The sequence below is a fragment of the Leucoraja erinacea genome, chromosome 4, assembly GCF_028641065.1.
Source record: "Leucoraja erinacea ecotype New England chromosome 4, Leri_hhj_1, whole genome shotgun sequence".
Lineage (NCBI taxonomy): Eukaryota > Metazoa > Chordata > Chondrichthyes > Rajiformes > Rajidae > Leucoraja > Leucoraja erinaceus.
This window is the reverse complement of record NC_073380.1, coordinates 39563172-39582987: the sequence shown is the minus strand read 5'-3', so window position 1 is coordinate 39582987 and position 19816 is coordinate 39563172. Positions and strand designations below refer to the sequence as shown.

The following is a 19816-nucleotide window of genomic DNA, read 5'->3' as shown; positions in this document are numbered from 1 at the left end:
CTGCAGATTACAGTGCATGCATACGTTTGAAAGAGTTTGAGGAAGACTCTGGATAAGAATACTTTGAACACCCAACTGTACTAAAGCAACAATGTTCTCCAAAAAGGAGACTGGTCCAAGACATGATTATTATTGTGAGATTGTAGTGTTTTGTACATCGCGTATATAAACAAATAAAAATGCAATGTTTCTGTTTGTAAACTAGCCAATCATGACATACCCATCTATGAAATCTAAACCAAAAGATTGGGAAAATAAATGATTATATACAGTCTACTTTTGCTGTTTAGTGCATCCAAGTTTGAATTGATATAGACCCGGGAGCGAGGAATATATCACATCTTATCGATTACCGTAGGGATGAGAAAGGTCCGCCTGTTCATTTCAGTTACAGTGAGCACTGTGGTTGGATTGATTTTAATCAACAGATTCCCAGCAATGCAGTGAGGAATGATCTCGCTGTACAGAGAGTGGTAGGCCTCACCGTGACCCCAAAATGTACCATGGGTCAATCTTCATTCTCTGAGATGGGTTGGGAGACAGCCTGAGGTCAGGCAGTAGTTAACGCTGCTAAGACTTAATGAGCAGTGTACTTACTCATCCAGATCAAGTCGAGCGATCCTGGACACTGGTTCATGCAAAGTACCAAAACAAAGTTACTTTCCTCTGGTAGACGCACGATGCTGGAGTAGCTCAGCAGGACAGGCAGCATCTCTGGAGAAAAAGAAAAGGTGACATTTGAGGTTGAATCCCTTCTTCAGACTGAGAGACACAAGCATATTTAGTTTCTCTTCCCCCTCACTCTCAAACTGACGAAGGGTCTGGACCCGAAATGTCGCCTATCCATTTTCTCCAGAGATGCTGCTTGACCCACTGAGTTACTCCAGCAAGTGTGTCTACAAGAAGAAAGCAACTTGCAGTCAGTGGGGAATGCACAGAATCTGTGCATCAGGCGGGTTCACGAGCCGGTGAAACCCAGGTCAGCATCGCCTGGGTTGCACAAAGTAGCAAACTTGGCTGGGCCACCAGGGGCAGGAGCGTTGAGAAGGAGGGAGTCGGAGATCATGCCAGCAACTCACTCACTCACTTGCTGCTGCCGCGATGCTCCGGGCGTGGAGCCACCGCATTGTGGCCGGGGAGGGAAGTAAGTCGGGTGGCTGCGAGCGGCTGCGAGCGGCAGCCGGGACTGGACAGCTGAACTGGCCGCCACCTCAGTGCTTTCTGCCAGCCCGCCCGCCAGCCAGCCACGATGTCCTTCTGCACAGGCGCAACCAGTGGAGGTGGTGGTTGGCGGGTCGCTACTGGGCAGTAGGCTGGCTGCTCCATCCCGGGCTCTCTGTCTCTCTCTCTCCCTCTCCCCGTTATATGACCTCCCTGAACCAAGAAGTAAATTGCCCGCAGCACGGAATCCAGCTCCCCAGAGAGTAATATTAAGCTACCTATCATTGAGCACTTGATGGTGCTGTTACTTTTTCTAATACATTTTCTAATTACCTTAATTAATTAGTGTGCAACTTTTGGCACTGGCAAGTTCCGAATTCCTTCTTAATATATTTTATCTAAATCTGTGCCAAATTGCAGGTAGATACTAGACATGGGCAGTGGGCAGTTGCTATAGACCTGCACGGGAAGGTAGATGCTCCTACCCCCATGAGTCTCGGTCAGATGGGGGTTCGTCAGCCTGGGAAGGCAGTCCATCTAGGAGAGGGAAAACTCATGACCGAGGGGGGCCTACTACCAGACATGGGTCACAAAAGTTCAATTCTAGACACTCTTTTGATGCTTGGACCACAGCCTATATGCAATCTTACTATCATTAACAGGACCTCATTGGGCTTTATCTTGCACTAAGCATTATACCCTTTATACTGTATCTAAACACTGTGGATGGCTCGATTGGAATCATGTATAGTTTAGTTTAGTTTTGTTTATAGATACAGAGCAGAAACAGGCCCTTCGGTCCACCGAGTCCCCGCCGATCGGCGATCCCCATTCACTAGCACCATCCGACATACTAGGGACAATATTACAATTTTGTCAAAGCCAATTAACCTACAAACCTGTACGTCTTTGGCATGTGGGAACCGGAGCACCCGTTGAAAACCCATGCAGTCACGGGGATAGTATACAAACTTCGTACAGACAGGATCCAAAGTCAGGATCGAATCTGGATTCTCAGGGGCTGTAAGGCAGCAGCTCTACCTCTGCACCACCATGCCGTCCTAGTCTTTTCACTGACTGGATAGCAGGCAACAAAAATAATTTCATTGTGACGATAATAAACTAAATTAAATAAATAAATACATTTACCAAAGCACAGAAATGCTCTTGCGTTCATATTTTAATTCACACTTCTGATGAAAACCAGTCAATTTGAAACTATAACCCCCCTCCCCTCCTCTCATCCCTTCCCACCTCTTTTACCCCTCTTTACAACTGCTGCCTCGCAGTTTACTGCAGTTTTCTGGATAGCAGGGATAACGGTTCAGCACTTTAATTGTGCGCCTGTTTCAGAATGTCTACCAGATGTCTCAAAATAACCTGGCGATCATACTCATTGTATTACAGTATATAACAGCGAGTCAGTTTGACTGATGCACGTCAGAAATGTTCAATTGTTTCCAGATTCCGGTTCAGACCCTTTATTGAAGCCAAGAAATACATTTTACTCTAGATCCTAACGCCAGATAGGGGGTGAATTCGCATCATCTCTTCCCTCTTTCAAAATGCCCGTCCACCACAAAATCGTGAAGCTGGAATCTCCACATATTACACCTGCCATGGCTTATTTAACTCGGTTGATGGCATCAAAGAAGAAGTCCCGCGGCTTTCCAGCTCCAGGCTGCAATTAACTTCCTGTCCATCTTTAAAAGCTGACACTGAGGATGCAGACATGATGTGGAGCAATGAGGAGGGCAACAGGTCCATGTAGCGAGTGTTCTCAGCTGCTACTGATCTGCGCCTGTGCTCAACTCTGCTGAGGACCATAAGATAACAGGGTAAGTCTGACATCAAGCAGTTTGTACATCAGAATCATCCTAGCGTCTGCAATGCAAGTTGGTTCGGATTGCAGCGATCTGAACGCTAAGGTATGTAATTAGGTATGTAAGGTATTTAGATTGCACTAGTATTTTATGTTGCACGCTTGTGACTCAAACAACAATTATTTAAGACATCTGCGGCAAGTGTAATTACATTCCTGGTGCAGAAAACAGTGCAACCGTGAAATTCAAGTATCTTTTAATTATACCTGACGTATCAAGCAGCTTTGCGTTAAATATTTGCATTTTGCTCTTTATCTGTTTAGTAAAGGTCCACCTGACGGTGACTTTGAGAGAGATGGCAGTGATCTCGCAGTAATTAGAAAACGCGTTTAAGTCTTAACTCGCCGGAGGCTGCGGCTGAAACCACCATTGAAGCTCCAAAGGACTGTAACTATATTCATTGATCGTAAAACTCTCTCAGTCATTGAGGCAAACGAGGGTCTGCTGGGTTTGGCTCTCCAGAAATAAGAAAAACAATAGTTTATTTGTCTCGTCCCACTTAACCTCAATGTGCAACTTTGAGTGCCTTGGGCTACCTGCTGTATTCTTTCTGCTTTCAGCTGTCCAGTGAAACTGATCATAGTCAATGTCTCATTACATTGACAATGAAACATTAAAATAGCCACATGGCCTGAATGAGACCACTTGTTTCTGAGGCGTGTAACTCATTTTTCGCCGGGATTTTCACGCCAAGCAAAACAAAGACCTGAAACATGGAACATTTTCCGCCGCAGCCCGTCTCGGTGAACACATCCTGCACAGGGGATCAGGCGAGCTGTTCGCCCGCTGGTGCCAACAGCACCAATTCGACGGGACCGGGGCAATACCCTGACTTCTATATCGCCATACCCATCATCTACTCGGTGATATGCGCCGTTGGGTTAACGGGCAACACAGCAGTGATCTATGTTATACTCAAAGCCCCGAAAATGAAAACGGTGACCAATATATTCATCCTGAATCTGGCCATCGCGGACGAACTTTTCACTCTAGTGTTACCCATTAACGTGGCGGATTACCTTCTGCTGCAGTGGCCCTTTGGCGAATTTATGTGCAAGTTGATCATTTCCATTGATCAATACAACACCTTTTCCAGCATTTACTTCTTGACCGTGATGAGCATCGACCGCTACCTGGTGGTCCTTGCCACGGCCAGGTCCAAGAAGATCTCACACCGCACCTACAGGGCGGCCAAGATAGTCAGCGTCTGCGTCTGGCTCTTCGTTACCGTCATTATATCGCCCTTCACCATTTTTGGCAAGATCCACGACGACAAGGGCAGGTTGCAGTGCGTCTACGTATTCCCACATCCCGAGGTTCTGTGGTGGAAGGCTAGTCGGATCTACACACTCCTGATGGGGTTTGCCATTCCAGTCTCCACCATCTGCATCCTCTACACGATGATGCTGTGTCGATTGAGAAACATGCGTTTGAACACCAATGCCAAAGCTCTTGACAAAGCAAAGAAAAAGGTGACCATAATGGTGATGGTCATCCTGGCGGTTTGCCTCTTCTGCTGGACGCCCTACCATTTGAGCACAATAGTGGCGTTGACAACAGACATACAACAGACCACGGTTATCATTGGGATCTCCTATTTCATCACCAGCCTTAGCTATGCTAACAGTTGTCTTAATCCTTTCCTCTATGCCTTTCTGGATGACAGTTTCAGAAAAAGCTTCCGGAAATTGTTGGAATGCAGAGCTGCGCCTAATATTTAACATTGAGTTGCATGTAATTATACACGATCTACTTCAAAAGCTGTTCAGAGACACCAAGACGCCCTATTTAAAAGACTGTTAGTCAGCTGATAACGTCCTTGAAAACAAAAACTCTGCGAGTCAAATTAAAAATAAGATTGACACTGTGGGAATATAAATTTTCCTCAGCGTGATATGTATAAATATTTTAAATATGTATGATATTAAATGTTGAAGATAATTTGAGTATATAGATAATTTTGTTGCGAATAGTTTGTATTGTGATGTGTGATCATATATATGTATTGATTCACTAATATAGAAGACCAAGCATAAGGGTACAGTGTTAATGAATGCATGCACATGAAACTATTTATGAATCGCCTATCACTCAAAGATTTTGTACACGGCAAAAGCAATTTATACATCATGAAAAATTCTCCATGTCTATCCTTAATAAGGCATGCTCCTGTGCATTTTACCATTTCATATGCACCTTTTCATACGTAAATAATTGCAAAATTCATGGGCAATGTGTAAACTGAAAAAAAAAAAATTAAGCTGTTCATAGAGAATTGGCATTAAGTATCAATGAAATGTATAGATGTCTTAATTACCATTACATTTAAACAACTTATAAATCAATGTATTGTCAATGACACTATGATATCTTCTGTAAATGTTTATATTCCTTCATTTTGGCAGCCATCTTCTTTATTCGAGTGACTTCCTATAGTCACCAATCACTATCAATAAATATAACGTTTGTGATTAAAGTCATGTCAAGCCTTGTTAGTTGTTTCATAGCCGACCATTGGCTTGCCCTTGTTTTTGTTTCTGATGAATTACGGGAAACTGATGAACTTACCTTAACTAGTCACATATGACACAAACAGGCTGCCAACATTGGGTGAGTGTTGGGAGTGAGAAATTGCGGGAGACCAAGCCCGATGGAGCGTAGCAATCGATGAGGGGGGGGGGGGGGGGTGTGAGAGGGGGGTGTGCCTCACTCTCACCAGGGAGCAGAGCTTTTGCATTTTTCAGCTTGAAATTGTGCAATTGTAGCAAGTCTTTTAACTTACATTTGAATGCAATATTTATGCTTTAAATTGGATTATCAATGAATAAGGTTAGGATAAATTACATTCCTAATTACTTTCCACAGTAGACGCGGCAGTGGAGTGACCGAGGGTGGGAGGAGGGTGCCCCCCCTCTCCCGGTAGGGACTTTTTCAAATTTGATGTATTAACATCATGTTTTAGTGCATTGTAGAAGTATGATTTCAATGTGTATTGTTTAAAGTATTTTTAAGAGGTAACTTTTTAAGGGGTAACTTTTTTCTACACAAAGGGTGGTGGGTGTATGGAACAAGCTGCCAGAGGAGGTAGTTTAGGCAGGGACTATCCCAACATTTATGAAACAGTTAGACTGATACATGGATAGGACAGGTTTGGAGGGATATGGACCAAAAGCAGGTAGTTTAACTGGGACATGTTGGCGGGTGTGGGTAAGATGGGCCGAAGGGCCTGTTTTCACACTACATCTCTCTATGACTATATTATACCTCCACCATGCATGGATGCTGCAAAATCAAGTTGTCGAGTTTTATTGCCATATACCCAAGCATAGAAACATAGAAAATTGGTGCAGGAATAGGCCATTCGGCCCTGCGAGCCTTCTGTGGCAGAGAATCTAGCAGGCAAGCAGGATACTTTCTCCAACCACCCCCATTTGAAGGACTCTATCTTCCACTGCTTACACCCAGTGCTTGGTACCTACTTCCAGCAGCCACTGGCTGTCCTCCAGGATACACCGAGCAGCAGTCTGGTCCATGCCGGTCACCAAGGCGAATTCGGCACAGAGACTCTCACGGCCGCGGCACAACACTTCCAACGCCTCCAACTGCCCAGGACTCTTGCACTGAGATTGCTCCATGGCAGGAACTGCAGCGAGCGACTCGTCAGCCCAGCAAACACTCACCAGCCCCGGCTCCCCATCCGCATCTGCCCCCGCCGCTGCTTCTGCTTCCATCTCTCCCTCTGCCCCAGGCTCTCCAACACCCAAGACCAGGTTGCTCAGAGCACAGCAGCGCCTCGTCCAAAGCTGGAGATATTGAAACACTTCTAGCCAAAAGCTGCAGCCCTACCCCCCCCCCCCCCCCCCCCCCCCCCCCCCCACCCCCCCCCCCCCCCCCCCCCCACCACCACATTTTTGGCTAGAAGTGTTTCAATATCTCCAGCTTTGGACGAGGCGCTGTTCCCCCTACCCCACCCCCGGTTCCTCGGCCCATGTACCTCTCTCCTGCCGCCCACCAGCCTCGCTCATGTCAGCCGCTTCCCGCAAATCCTTAAATTCCGACCGGGAGCAGGACATGACCTTACTTGCTGCGCTGGATGACACTCATTCACTGCCCGGTCCATGTCTTTCACTGTAAATTTGCATGGGGACATGGTTTGGAGGTGTATGACGGTTCGGTCAAGTGAGAATAAAAGAGAATAATGGCCAGTTCTCACGGTGCGACCTGACGCAAGATGTCACCAGAGTGAAGTGGTCGTGGTCCAGCACGAGTTCCGTACGATATAACGGGGGTAGATAAAGAGTTCCCACGGTACTCGGCAATTCTGTCATTTGTGCGAGTGACTTGTCCGTCTCCCGATCTTTCCCGTTAATCGTGAATGAACATCGTGGACTGTAGTGTAGTTAATCACGTGGCACAAATGATGTTACTTTGTTGTCACACACTATATTGGTTTTTTTCACCCGAGCTCTTTAATGAGCTGAAGAATAATCTGTGTTTTTTTAGACAAATGTTGTTTGGTGTGATGCACCTTCTCTCAATATGTGCAAGAAGTCGTCTTTTTATTTTGTCAAATATGAATAAAGACTGTGTCTCACATTGACCGTGATGATTGTGTTATTTTATGATCTACTGAGAGGTGAAACTTTCAGTCTGAAGAAAGCTCTCGACCCAAAACGCCACCCGTTCCTTCTCTCCAGAGATGCTGCATGTCCCGCTGAGTTGCTCCAAGCAACTGGTGCCTCTCTCTCTCTCTCTCTCTCTCTCTCTCTCTCTCTCTCTCTCTGTCCCTCCCTCCCTCTCACACAGGCATGACGGGAGGAACTCCGCGGGCCAGGCAGCATTTACGGAGGGAAATGGACAGGCGACCCATTCTTCAGGCTGCCTTATGTCTCTCTCTCCCCCCCCCCCCCCCCCCCCCCCCCCACTCCCACCCACACAAACGAATGCTGGAGAAACTCAGCGGGTGCAGCGGGTGCAGCGGGTGCAGCGGGGCCAAAACGTTGTCTATTTCCTTCATTCCATAGATGCTGCTGCACCCGCGGAGTTTCTCCAGCATTCGCGTGTGTGGGTGGGAGTTTGGGGGGGGAGAGAGACATAAGGCAGCCTGAAGAATGGGTCGCCTGTCCATTTCCCTCCGTAAATGCTGCCTGGCCCGCGGAGTTCCTCCATTCATGCCTGTGTGAGAGGGAGGGAGGGGGGAAAGAGAGGGTGAGAGAGAGAGAGAGAGAGAGAGCACACACAAGGTGGATGCGAAATCTCACCTGCCTGTTTCAGTGACAGACACCCACCACCAGTAAATGAAGACACCCCCATCTGTCTCCCCCTCCTCTGTCTCGACTCCCCCACCTTTCCCTCCCAACTCCAGTCCCATCCCGACCCCCTGGGAAACTGAAGGTTTCCCGCTGTAATTAAAGAGTTCCCACGGTAGACTGTAAAACTGGGACCCTGGTTCTGGACTCCCCCAACATCGGGAACATTCTTCCTCCATCTAGCCTGTCCAATCCCGTAGATACGATTAGACAGGTATCTAGTTATTTAATTCAATTAATGATTTCTATCGCCCAGCCTCTCATCTTTCAATCGGGTTCGGCCAGGAAGGAACTGCAGATGCTGGATTAAAACGAAGAGACACAACATGTAGCTCAGCGGGACAAGCAGCATATCAGAAGGGTCTCGACACGAAATGTCACCCATTCCTTCTCCCCAAAGATGCTGTCTGCCGTCGAACTCATTCTCTTTAAACCGGCATCTGCTGTTCCTTCCGACACATACACAAGAAATAAGCAACTTTTCGGGCCTAAACGTTGCCTAATTCCTTCGTTCCATAGATGCTGCTGCACCCGCTGAGTTTCTCCAGCATTTGTGTGTGTGGGTGGGAGTTGGGGGGGGGGGGGTTGGAGAGATAAGGCAGCCTGGGGAAAGGCTCGCCTGTCAATTTCCCTCCGTAGATGCTGCCTGGCCCGCGGAGTTCCTCCAGTTAGAAACTGCTTTCAGACAAAAAGAGACACAAACTGCTGGAGTAAAATAGCTCAGCAAGTGAGGTGCCTGAACACTCAGAAATGAAAAATGATAAAAATGGGATTATTTCAACTCCCTTCAACTATTTTGTGTTTCAGCATGAGAGGGATTATAACATTAGAGACATTCCTCTTGTAGTGATGTGTTAATGTAGAGTTGCAGACATCAATCTGGGAGCCATCTCTGCTTGTTCCTGTTAAAAAGATTCTCCAACAATTACAATGAGGTGGGACGTCCTCGATGGACACATGTTCAATTAGCAACATTGAGAACACCTTTTTTACTCTCCTTCAGTCCCCTCTATCCAACTTCCGGGTTTACCATTCGCAGGAGTTCCCACGGTAACCGCAAGAGTTACTACGGATATCGCACTGGCCACTACGTTCATAAAATGTTGCAATGCTCAACCACAAGTGTACAAGTCACTCTTGGACAAATTCAAACACGTTTGAATTTTCTCCCGAGTACCCAAGTTACACGATTACCTGCCGTTAGCGCCACGGTGGTCCACGAATGCCGTACTGTTACCGCACGAGGTTCCCACGATGTTAAACTCTGGTTACCTCTTGCGTCAAGTCGCCCGGTGAAAAGGGGGTTCAAGAATGCTGCTGTCTTGTCAACAAACGCGCACACAAGTAGTTGATGGTAGTTTTTAAATTCTCATTGATCACAGTATTTATCACGCTCTGTCATGAGAAATTCTGCGATGAGCGTGAGAGCATGAGAATTGGGCGAAATGCGTGAGTCTCATGCTCAATATGTGAGAGTTGGCAACTCTGCACAAATATTGTATCATTTATATCATAAATACACATGTTATGCAAACAGATTACATTGTAACATTTGGAATGAAAAGGTTTTTGCCCTTGACAACCGATAATTGATTCAGTTAGCTAGCTAAAGCAAACACAAAGACGCAAAAAAATTGACAGTCCAATGCACAAGTTGCTGCATACAGCGACTGTAAGACGTGCATAAATGTCACATTGATGCTCAGAAAATGCTTTCATGCGGCTGCAGTCGTTTCATTTTCAGTGCAATAGAACAGATACTATAAAATATTTGAGGAATTCATCAATATTTGAGGATTTTCCACAGTCTTTACCATATGATTTACTTGAAAGACTTTTACAACTATTTTTAGAGTTGATAATCAGACAGACAACATTCTTATGTGTGACTATTTGGCGCCATCTGCTGTATGCCGTTGAACGCTGCAATCTCACTGCAGCAGGACATGACATCACAAATGCCTTGTATTTTTTTTAAACATTTTATTCACAATTAATTTATTCAGTCTGAAGAATGGTCCTGGTCTGAAACGCCACCTACCCATGTTCTCCAGAGATGCTGCCTGACCTGCTGAGTTAATCCAGTACTTTTGTGTCCTTTTGTGTAAACCAACATCTTCAGTTCCTTGTTTATACTGTGTTTACAATTCATTCCATCTGGAACTTTATAACATCTCAAAAAAGTGACTAGTGTGAATCATATTTCTAGTTCACATTCAAGTTCACATTTATTGGCACATGCACCAATTAAGGTACAGTGATATTTGAGTTCTTCTTCTTATCGAGTCCACAGGCAAGATTAGAAGTTGTTCAGCCAGAGCTGAACACACGTCTCGGCATCTGCATAATGATGTCTGTCTTGTCGCTTTTTGTGCATGGTGGTGGAAAGATTGGTGGAAACAGGACCGCAACGTGAACGCTGTTTCCTTGACCCCATATTTGAGTTACCATACAGCCATACAAGTAAGAAGAACGCAATACACAATAAATTTAACATGAATGAATAAATGAAAAAGTTTATTGGCCAAGTATTCGTATACAAGGAATTTGCCTTGGTGCTCCGCCCGCAAGAGACAACATGACATACAGTGACAGTTAGGAATGACACATAAAACATTAAACATTAATAACAAAACAATATTGATTAAACATGCGAACTAAATAAAATACCAGAGCAAAAGGAGGCTACAGTTTTTTGGTTATTGAGTAGAGCAACTACTCGTCTTGCTGTGGCAACTTAGACAGTCCTGAATCGCCTTCAAAGTGATTCAAAGGGTTTGTGGCCAATGTGAGAGTGGTTAGAGATGATCTTACCCACTCGCTTCCTGGCCCCTGCAGTGTACAGTCCATCAATGGAGGGAAGGTTGCAGACAACAACCATCTCAGCTGATCGGACGATTCGCTGCAGCCTCCGGATGTCATGCTTGGTGGCTGAGCCAAACCAGACCATGATGGAGAAGGTAAAGACAGAGTCTACGTTGGCCATATAGAATTGGATCATCATTGCCTGTGGCAGATTGTGCTTCCTCAGCTGCCGCAGGAAGTACATCCTCTGTTGTGCCTTTTTTGACATGAACATAAACATCCACCACAGTGATGGAAGGCAATAAAGTTCAGTCATCTTCCTCTTTGTTTACCCGTAATGGTCGGGGCCTTTGAACGACAATCTGCTGTTCAAGCCCACTCGTCGGGACAGATCAGATATTTAAATATATAATTATTATTTTCATATAATATATTCAAGTGACATTTTTTAAACCTATGTACAACAATACTTTATATTTTCAATAATACAACTCAATCGTTCTATTTTTATCTTATAGTCATACTTTAGTTACTTCAGTCAGTAAATTAGTATAAATGTTTTTCACTATATCATTTATTCTCTCATTATTAAGTTAAAGGAGACGGGCATGGCACATTTTATTACACAGGGAATGATGGGTGCCTGGAACGTGCTGCCAGAGATGGTGGTGGAGGCATATATGATAGAGATATTTCAGAGGCACAGTGGTATGCAAGGAATGGAGTATATGTACAGGCAGAGAAGGTTAATTGAATTAGGCATCATGTTCAGCAGAGATATTATTAGCCCAAGGGTCAGTTCCTGTGCTGTACTGTTCTATGTTCTATGTTAATATCATTTATAAACCGAACAAGTTAAAACAATTAGCAAATATTATAATATTAGTAATTCACCTATTTATTTGATACTTGTAAGATCAGTATAGAACAATTTTGTATCATCTGCAGCAAAACAAAAGAAGTGGTAAGCTATTGTGAAGAAATATTGTGTAAAATTAGTTAACTTTGCAATAGCAACAGCCACTATATTTAATTAAATTACCTCAAATTTTTGCCAGGAGTAATACATTTCTTTGTAAATTCTAAAGAATCATTGGGAGGATTTTATTGTTCACTGATCTATTTACATGTTTTTTTACACAAATGGCTCGGTTCCCATTGACTAACAGCATTTTGCACTAAATATTGCAATATAATTACAAATACAAAGCAACATACGAGTAATTGTTTTCTGGAAAACTGTGACGTACTGGTAAACTATCAAAAAAGGAGGATCTTGAAATAATCAATGAAGATTAGGTTTAATCAATTAGGGCAGGTTTGCTAGTGCTACACGTGTGGGTTTAAACTAAATAGTGGGGGGGAGGGATTGGCAAATTGGGAGGTTAAAGATAGAGTTAAAGGGAAAGCGAGTATGGAAAAAGTTACAAAAGACTCCCGAATTAATGGGAATGAAAATTCGAGAAGGGATAAGAGAGTAAGGTCAGGGCTGATAATGACCGATGTTAGTGAATACCGAAGCTAAAGTGTTGTATATGAATGCGCAAAGTATAAGCAATAAAGTGGACTAGCTTGAGGCTCAGTTAGAATTCAGCAAGTATGATGTTGTGGAAATTACAGAGACATGGCTGCATGAAGACCAGGGCTGGAAACTGAATATTCAAGGGTATACGTCCAATCGAAAAGACAGACAGGTGGGCAGAGGGGGTGGGGTAGGTCTGTTGGTGAAGAATGAAATTTAGTCCCTTGCGAGGGGTGACATAGAATCTGGAGAAGTGGAGTCAGTATGGATAAACCTGAAGAATTGTAAGGGTGAAAAGACCCTAATGGGACGTATCTACAGGGGGATTTCAACATGCAGGTAGACTGGCTAAATCAGGTTGGTACTCGACCCCAAAAAAGGGAGTATGTGGAGTGCCTACGTGATGGATTCTTAGAGCAGCTTGTATTGGAGCCTACCAGGGAGAAGGCAATTCTGGATTTAATGTTGTGTAATGATCCAAATTTGATAAGGGAACGAAGTTAAGGAGCCATTAGGGGGTAGTGACCATAATATGATAAGTTGTAATCTACAATTTGAGAGGGAGAAGGGTAAATCGGAGGTGTCAATATTACAGTTGAACAAAGGGGATTATGGAGCCATGAGGGAGGAGCTGGAAGTTGACTGGAAAGATACCCTAGCAGGGATGACAGTGGAACAACAATGGTAGGTATTTCTGGGAATAATACAGAAGGTGCAGGATCAGTTCATTCCAAAAAGGAAGAAAGATTCCAATGGGAGTAGGCGGCCACCGTGGCTGACAAGGGAAGTCAGGGACAGTATAAAATTAAAAGAGAAGTGCAACATAGCAAAGATGAGCGGGAAATCAGAGGATTGGGTAACGTTTAAAGAGCAACAGAAGATACCAAAAAGGCAATATGCGGAAAAAAGATGAGGTATGAAGATAAGCTAGCCAAGGATATAAAGGAGGACAATAAAAGCTTCTTTAGATATGTGAAGAGGAAAAAAAATTGTTTAACCAAATTTGAAACTTTAAAGACTGAAAAAGGTGAAATTATCACGGGGAACAAGGAAATGGCAGATGTGTTGAACAGATACGTTGGATTCGTCTTCACTAAGGAGGATACAATCTTCCTGATGTACTAGTAGCCAGATGATCTGACGTAACAAAGGAACTGAAGGAAATCTACATTAGGCAGGAAATGGTGTTGGGTAAACTGATGGGACTGAAGGCTGATAAATCCTCAGGGCCTGATGGTCTGCATCCCAGGATACTTAAGCAGGTGGCTCTAGAAATCGTTGATGCATTGCTGAGCATTTTCCAATGTTCTATAGATTCAGGATCAGTTCCTGTGGATTGGAGGGTAGCTAATGTTATCCCACTTTTTAAGAAAGGAGGGACAGAGAAAACAGGGAATTATAGACCAGTTAGCCTGACATCAGTTGTGGGAAAGATGCTGGAGTCAATTATAAAAGATGAAATAGAGGCACATTTGGATAGCAGTAACAGGATCGGTCCGAGTCAGCATGGCTTTATGAAGGGGAAATCATGCTTAACTAATCTTTTGGAATTATTTAAGGATGTAACTAGGAAAATGGACAAAGGAGAGCCAGTGGATGTAGTGTACCTGGACTTTCAGAAAGCATTCGTTAAGGTCCCACATAGGAGTTTAGTGGGCAAAATGAGGGCACATGGTATTGGGGGTAGAGTGCTGACATGGATAGAAAATTGGTTGGCAGACAGGAAAAAAAGAGTGGGGATGAGCGGGTCGCTTTCAGAATGGCAGGCATTGACTAGCGGGGTACCGCAAGGCTCGGTGCTGGGACTGCAGCTATTTACAATATATATTAATGATTTAGATGGGATTACAAATAACATTAGCAAATTTGCAGATAACACAAACCTGTGGCAGTGTGATCTGTGAGGAGGATGCTATAAGAATGCATGGACTAGGACAGGTTGGGTAAGTGGGCAGATGCATGGCAGATGCAGTTTAATGTGGATAAATGTGAGGTTATCCACTTCGGTAGCAAAGACTGGAATGCAGATTATTATCTAGATTGATGATTAAAAAAAAAGAAATTAATCAATTTTAGAATAAGGCTGTAACGTAACAAAATGTGGAACAACTGAAGGGGTCTGAATACTTTCTGAATGAATCGTATTTCTTAGCATCAGCCAAACTACTTCCAACTCAACACCATGAGTCAAGATAATTTCCCAACACTTACATACTTGATTATTGGTGCTAGCAAACCTACTTTACACCTTAATCTGCATTTTACATCGAAACATAGACATAGAAAATAGATGCAGGAGGAGGCCATTTGGCCCTTTGAGCCATCACCGCTATTTATTGTGATGATAGAAACATAGAAACATAGAAAATAGGTGCAGGAGTAGGCTATACGGCCCTTCGAGCCTGCACCGCCATTCAATATGATCATTGCTGATCATCCAACTCAGTATCCTGTTCCTGCCTTCTCTCCATACCCCCTGATCCCTTTAGCCACAAGGGCCACATCTAGCTCATGGCTGATCATCCCCAATCAATAACCCGTGTCTGCCTTCTCCCCATATCCCTTGATTCTACTAGCCCCTAGAGCTCTATCTAACTCTCTCTTAAATCCATCCAGTGATTTGGCAAGAAATTTCACAAATGCACAACTCTCTGGGTGAAAACGTTTTTTCCTCACCTCAGTCTTAAATGGCCTCCCCTTTATTCTAAGACTGTGGCCCTTGGTTTTGGACTTGCCCAACATTGCGAACATTTTTCCTGCATCCAGCTTGTCCAATCTTTTTATAATTGTATATGTTTCTATAAGATATCCCCTCATCCTTCTAAACTCCAGTGAATACAAGCCTAGTCTTTTCAATCTTTCCTCATATGACAGACCAGCCATCCCAGGGATCAATCTCAATCCAAAGGATGTCCTTCCTCAAATAAGGAGACCAAAACTGTTCACAATACTCCAGATGTGGTCTTACCAGATACAACTGCAGAAGAACCTCTTTACTCCTATACTGAAATCCTCTTGTTATGAAGGCCAACATTCCATTAGATTTCTTCACTGCCTGCTGTACCTGCATGCCAACTTTCAGTGACTGGTGTACAAGGACACCCAGGTCTCTCTGTACCTCCCCCTTACCTAACCTAACCTCATTGAGATAATAATCTTCCCCCTTATTTTTGCCACCAAAGTGGATAACCTCACGTTTATCTATATTATACTGCATCTGCCACACATCTGCCCACTCACTCAACCAGTCCAGGGCACCTTGCAACCTCCTAACATCGTCTTCACAGTTCACACTGCCACCCAGATTTGTGTCATCCGCAAACTTGATAGTATTGCTCCTAATTCCCTCTTCCAAATCATTAATATATATGGTAAACAGTTGCAGCCCCAACACTGAGCCTTGCGGCATTCCACTGCCTGCCATTCTGAAAAGGACCCGTTCACTCCTACTCTTTGCTTCCTGTCTGCCAACCAATTTTCTATCCACGTCAACACCCTACCCCCAACACCTTGTGCTCTAATTTTAGTCACCAGTCTCCCGTGCGGGACCTTATCAAAGGCTTTCTAAAAGTCTAGAGACACAACAACTACTGGCTCCCCTTCATCCATTTTACTTGTCACATCCTCAAAAAATTCCAGAAGATTAGTCAAGCATGATTTTCTTTTCATAAATCCATGCTGCCTTGGACTAATCATTTTACTGCTATCTAAATGCCCCATTATTACCTCTTTAATAATTGACTCCAGCATCTTTCTCACCACCGATGTCAGGCTAACTGATCTGTAATTCCCCGTTTTCTCTCTCGCTCCTTTCTTGAAAAGTGGGATAATATTAGATATCCTCCAGTCCACAGTAACTGATCCTGAATCTATTGAACATAGGAAAATGATTTTCTAAATATCCTTTATCCTGTATCTGTACAGGATCTCTCAACGGGTGGCGCTGCGAGTGGCAGCCTCACCAGCAGTTTGTCTGACATTTTGACTTTTTTTGTTTTTTTAATATGTCTAAATGTATGTATTAATGTCTCTCGGTATGTTTTTTTATGTGGGGGTGGTGGTGGGGGGAGGGGGGGGGGGGGTAGAGGGAAACCGTTTCCCATCACTTACCTTGGCGGAAGGCGACTTTTCTCCTAGTCGCATTTTCGCCCTCCCCGCAGCCCAACAAGTTGGATTGGTGTGGCCTTTCCCGGAGACCAGCCCAGAGCTTCAGCAGCAGGCATGGTACGGATTTCCATCATGGAGCCGGAAGTAAGGCTCCGACCGCCGGCCAGCTGTCTTTAATGGAGCTTCTAGCAGCAGGCGTGGAGCAGACTTTACCATCCCGGAGCCAGGGATCCTTTGCTGGTGATCGCTGGAGATGAGCTCTGGCCGCTGGTCTGCCTGAGACCTATAACATCGAGAAGCTGCAGTCTCCGGTAAGAAAGTGGTTGATTCGTGCACTCCAAGCGTGTTCCATCCGTCCCAACGTCAGAGCTTCGATCATCCAGACGAGAGGGCTTGTACATCGGGCCGTCCATAGCGGCAACTGTGGAGGGTCAAGGCCTCAAACATGGATGAACAAAAGGAGGAAGACTGTGATCCAACCTGTACATGTAGCTCAGTACAGGTGTGCCGGGATCTCGTGTGGCGTTTCTGGGTTTGGGACTTGATCCATAAAAAACATGGCACATGAAATTCACACCAAAACATTTTGAAACATTGTGCTACTCATACTTAAATTTAACTCAGTGTGAATGATCAATTTATTTGATCTCCTCTCTCTATTAAAATTGTTGTGTTTTTATTGTCTACATGCGATTTAAATTGAAACAAAAATCATTCTGGTGACTTGGCTGCAGCCTGAGTTTAAAATAATTTTGAAGCATATAGGAATTGCTGAATTTTATGATATACAACCTCCCAAACTGCTTGATATATCTTCCATATTCAATAGGATATAAATGTAAGAAAAGCTCACCCAAAATTTCCAATCATTTTCTTTTTTTTGTGCATTTCCTTGTGATCGAGGTTGACTTTCCTTTTGTTTGGACTTGCTTGGGAATGCATCAGAGATAGCAGCTCCTGAAGGGCCTCATTTTATCTTAAGTTCCAGCAGGGTAAAAAAGGAGCGATTATTTGTAATGTTACAGCAGAGAGATGGCAACGTCGATGGCCTTTTGATCCTTCAGCTGTTCAATTTACACACACATAATCTCACTCATTGGGTCTGCAGCTTGCAGTGAAAGTGCCTTCAATACCTTTGGACACAACTGCTATTGTCATTCATTTGCTTACAGCGGGAAAGATTCCCCCTACCTGTATTATTAATTAATCAGGGTAAATATTATGGATTTATCTAAATCCATGAAGAATGGAACAAAGTTTGCTTTCAAATGATTTTCATAAAAAGTTAATTGGTCACCATAAATTACCCCTACTGTGGGTTAATGGCAAAACATCTATAGAAAGGATGTGCTACAATGCTGAGAACTATATTCTGCACTCTGTATGTATTTTCCCCTTTGCTCTATTGTACTTGTTGACATGATTATATTTATGTATGGCATTATTTGATCTATTTGGATAGCATGCAAAACAAACCGTTCGGTTTACCTTTTTTAAAAGTTTTTTTACTTTGAAAACAGGCCCTTCAGCTCACCGAGTCCATGTTGACCAGTGGTTATCCATTCACTAATTCCATCCTGGGGACAATTTACAGAAGCCAATTAACCTATAAACCTGCACGTCTTTGGAATGTGGGAGGAAACCGGAGCACCAGGGGAAACCCCACGTGGTTACAGGGAGAACGTACAAACTCCATACAATCAGCTCCCATAGTCACTATTGAACCCGGGTCTCTGACGCTGTAAGGCAGCAACTCTACCATTGGCACCACTAGTACCACCTTGGCACACGTGGAATAATAGACATCAACCTAGAACAAATGAAAAAGGAGTTGATGGGCGCACAAGAGAGAATAGGTAGCAGGGGTATAGGGAAATAAGAAGGGGAATTTGAATATTGAGATTTCTCCACTGGGGGTCAGTGCTGGACTCGATGTGTTGTTACAAGATGCTTAACAGCAGGCCTGGAATTTCCATTGCAACTAATAGGAATTCAGACCCTGCGCCAGGTCTGACTTGCATGGGGTCTTGCTGTTGCTCTCCACAGGGAGCTTTGTGGAAAAGATTTAGCGCTGCAAAAAGCAATCTGTAAGTCATGGATCCTGGCCTTGTACGTGTAATTGCTATTCTTCAGTTCGAAAGACTGAATACAGATACTTCCCTTTGGAACCAAAGTCCACACAGCCAAAGGATTGTTCAGCGGTTGAAAGCATCTGTCACAGAAAATATAAAAGGGTACATATGCCACAGAAATCATTGCAATTGCGATTACAGTTGAAATATGGACACTGGAATATATGAGTTATTTTCAATTGTTATTTCTTTTTTTTTATATATACTTAATTTTTATTAGAAGTACAGTAAATTACAATAATCCGCAACGGGGGGTAAAAAAAACAAAAAAACAAAAAAACAAAACAACAAAAACAGACTTGGTTGGTAGTCAATCCCCTTTCTGTGGAGTTTAATGTTATAATAGAGCGATTGTTTCTCCTCTCTTTTTCCTTCTTTTCTAGGGTCTATTTTCTTTCTTTACTTCCTTCTCTAACTTCTTTTCTAAGGGGCTTTCCTTTCTCAACACTCTCCTGCACCTTCACGACTCTTGCGCACTTTCTTTACTTTCTTTACTTCTATCTTTTTCTTAAAGCTCAAAAAATGAAGCGGTACAAAAAATGTATTCACAGATGGGTGAGACATTAGGGAAGAGTTTATTTATTTTAGTTTTTGAATAATATAGTCTATGTAATGTTTTGAATTGGATGAGAGTATGTCATACGTTGATCGAACATTTATGCACCTGTAATAAGTGATTATCCCAGCTCTCTTTTGAAATTTTTATAGCTAATTCTTGTTCCCAGTCTCTTCTAATTCCATCAGTTGTGGGTATTTCTATGTTTAGGATGATGTTATATAAGTATGATATTAGATTCGCTGATTCCGCCTTTGTCTTCATTGCTTCATCCAGTAAGTCTGTAGGCATATTATGATAGTCTTTTGTGTATTTTTTCAGATTTGAAGATATTTAAAATA

General features: G+C 43.5%; 1 protein-coding gene across 2 annotated transcripts; it reads left to right on the top strand.

The window, feature by feature from the left end:
* Positions 1-1522: 1522 nt before the first annotated feature.
* Positions 1523-5685, top strand: LOC129696303 (neuropeptides B/W receptor type 1-like). 2 transcript variants are annotated; one of them, XM_055634080.1, is made up of 2 exons: positions 1523-2999; positions 3308-5685. In XM_055634080.1, the coding sequence occupies exon 2, from the start codon at positions 3758-3760 to the stop codon at positions 4763-4765; it is 1008 nt and encodes a 335-aa protein (XP_055490055.1). In that variant the 5' UTR covers positions 1523-2999; positions 3308-3757; the 3' UTR covers positions 4766-5685. The 2 variants fall into 2 exon arrangements, with proteins under 2 accessions (XP_055490055.1, XP_055490054.1); XM_055634079.1 differs by having other exon boundaries at positions 1523-3089.
* The last annotated feature ends 14131 nt before the right edge of the window (positions 5686-19816 follow it).

Bases quoted from the DNA above. Each gene is read 5' to 3' on its own strand.
- LOC129696303 (XM_055634080.1), top strand. From the start codon at position 3,758: ATGGAACATTTTCCGCCGCAGCCCGTCTCGGTGAACACATCCTGCACA.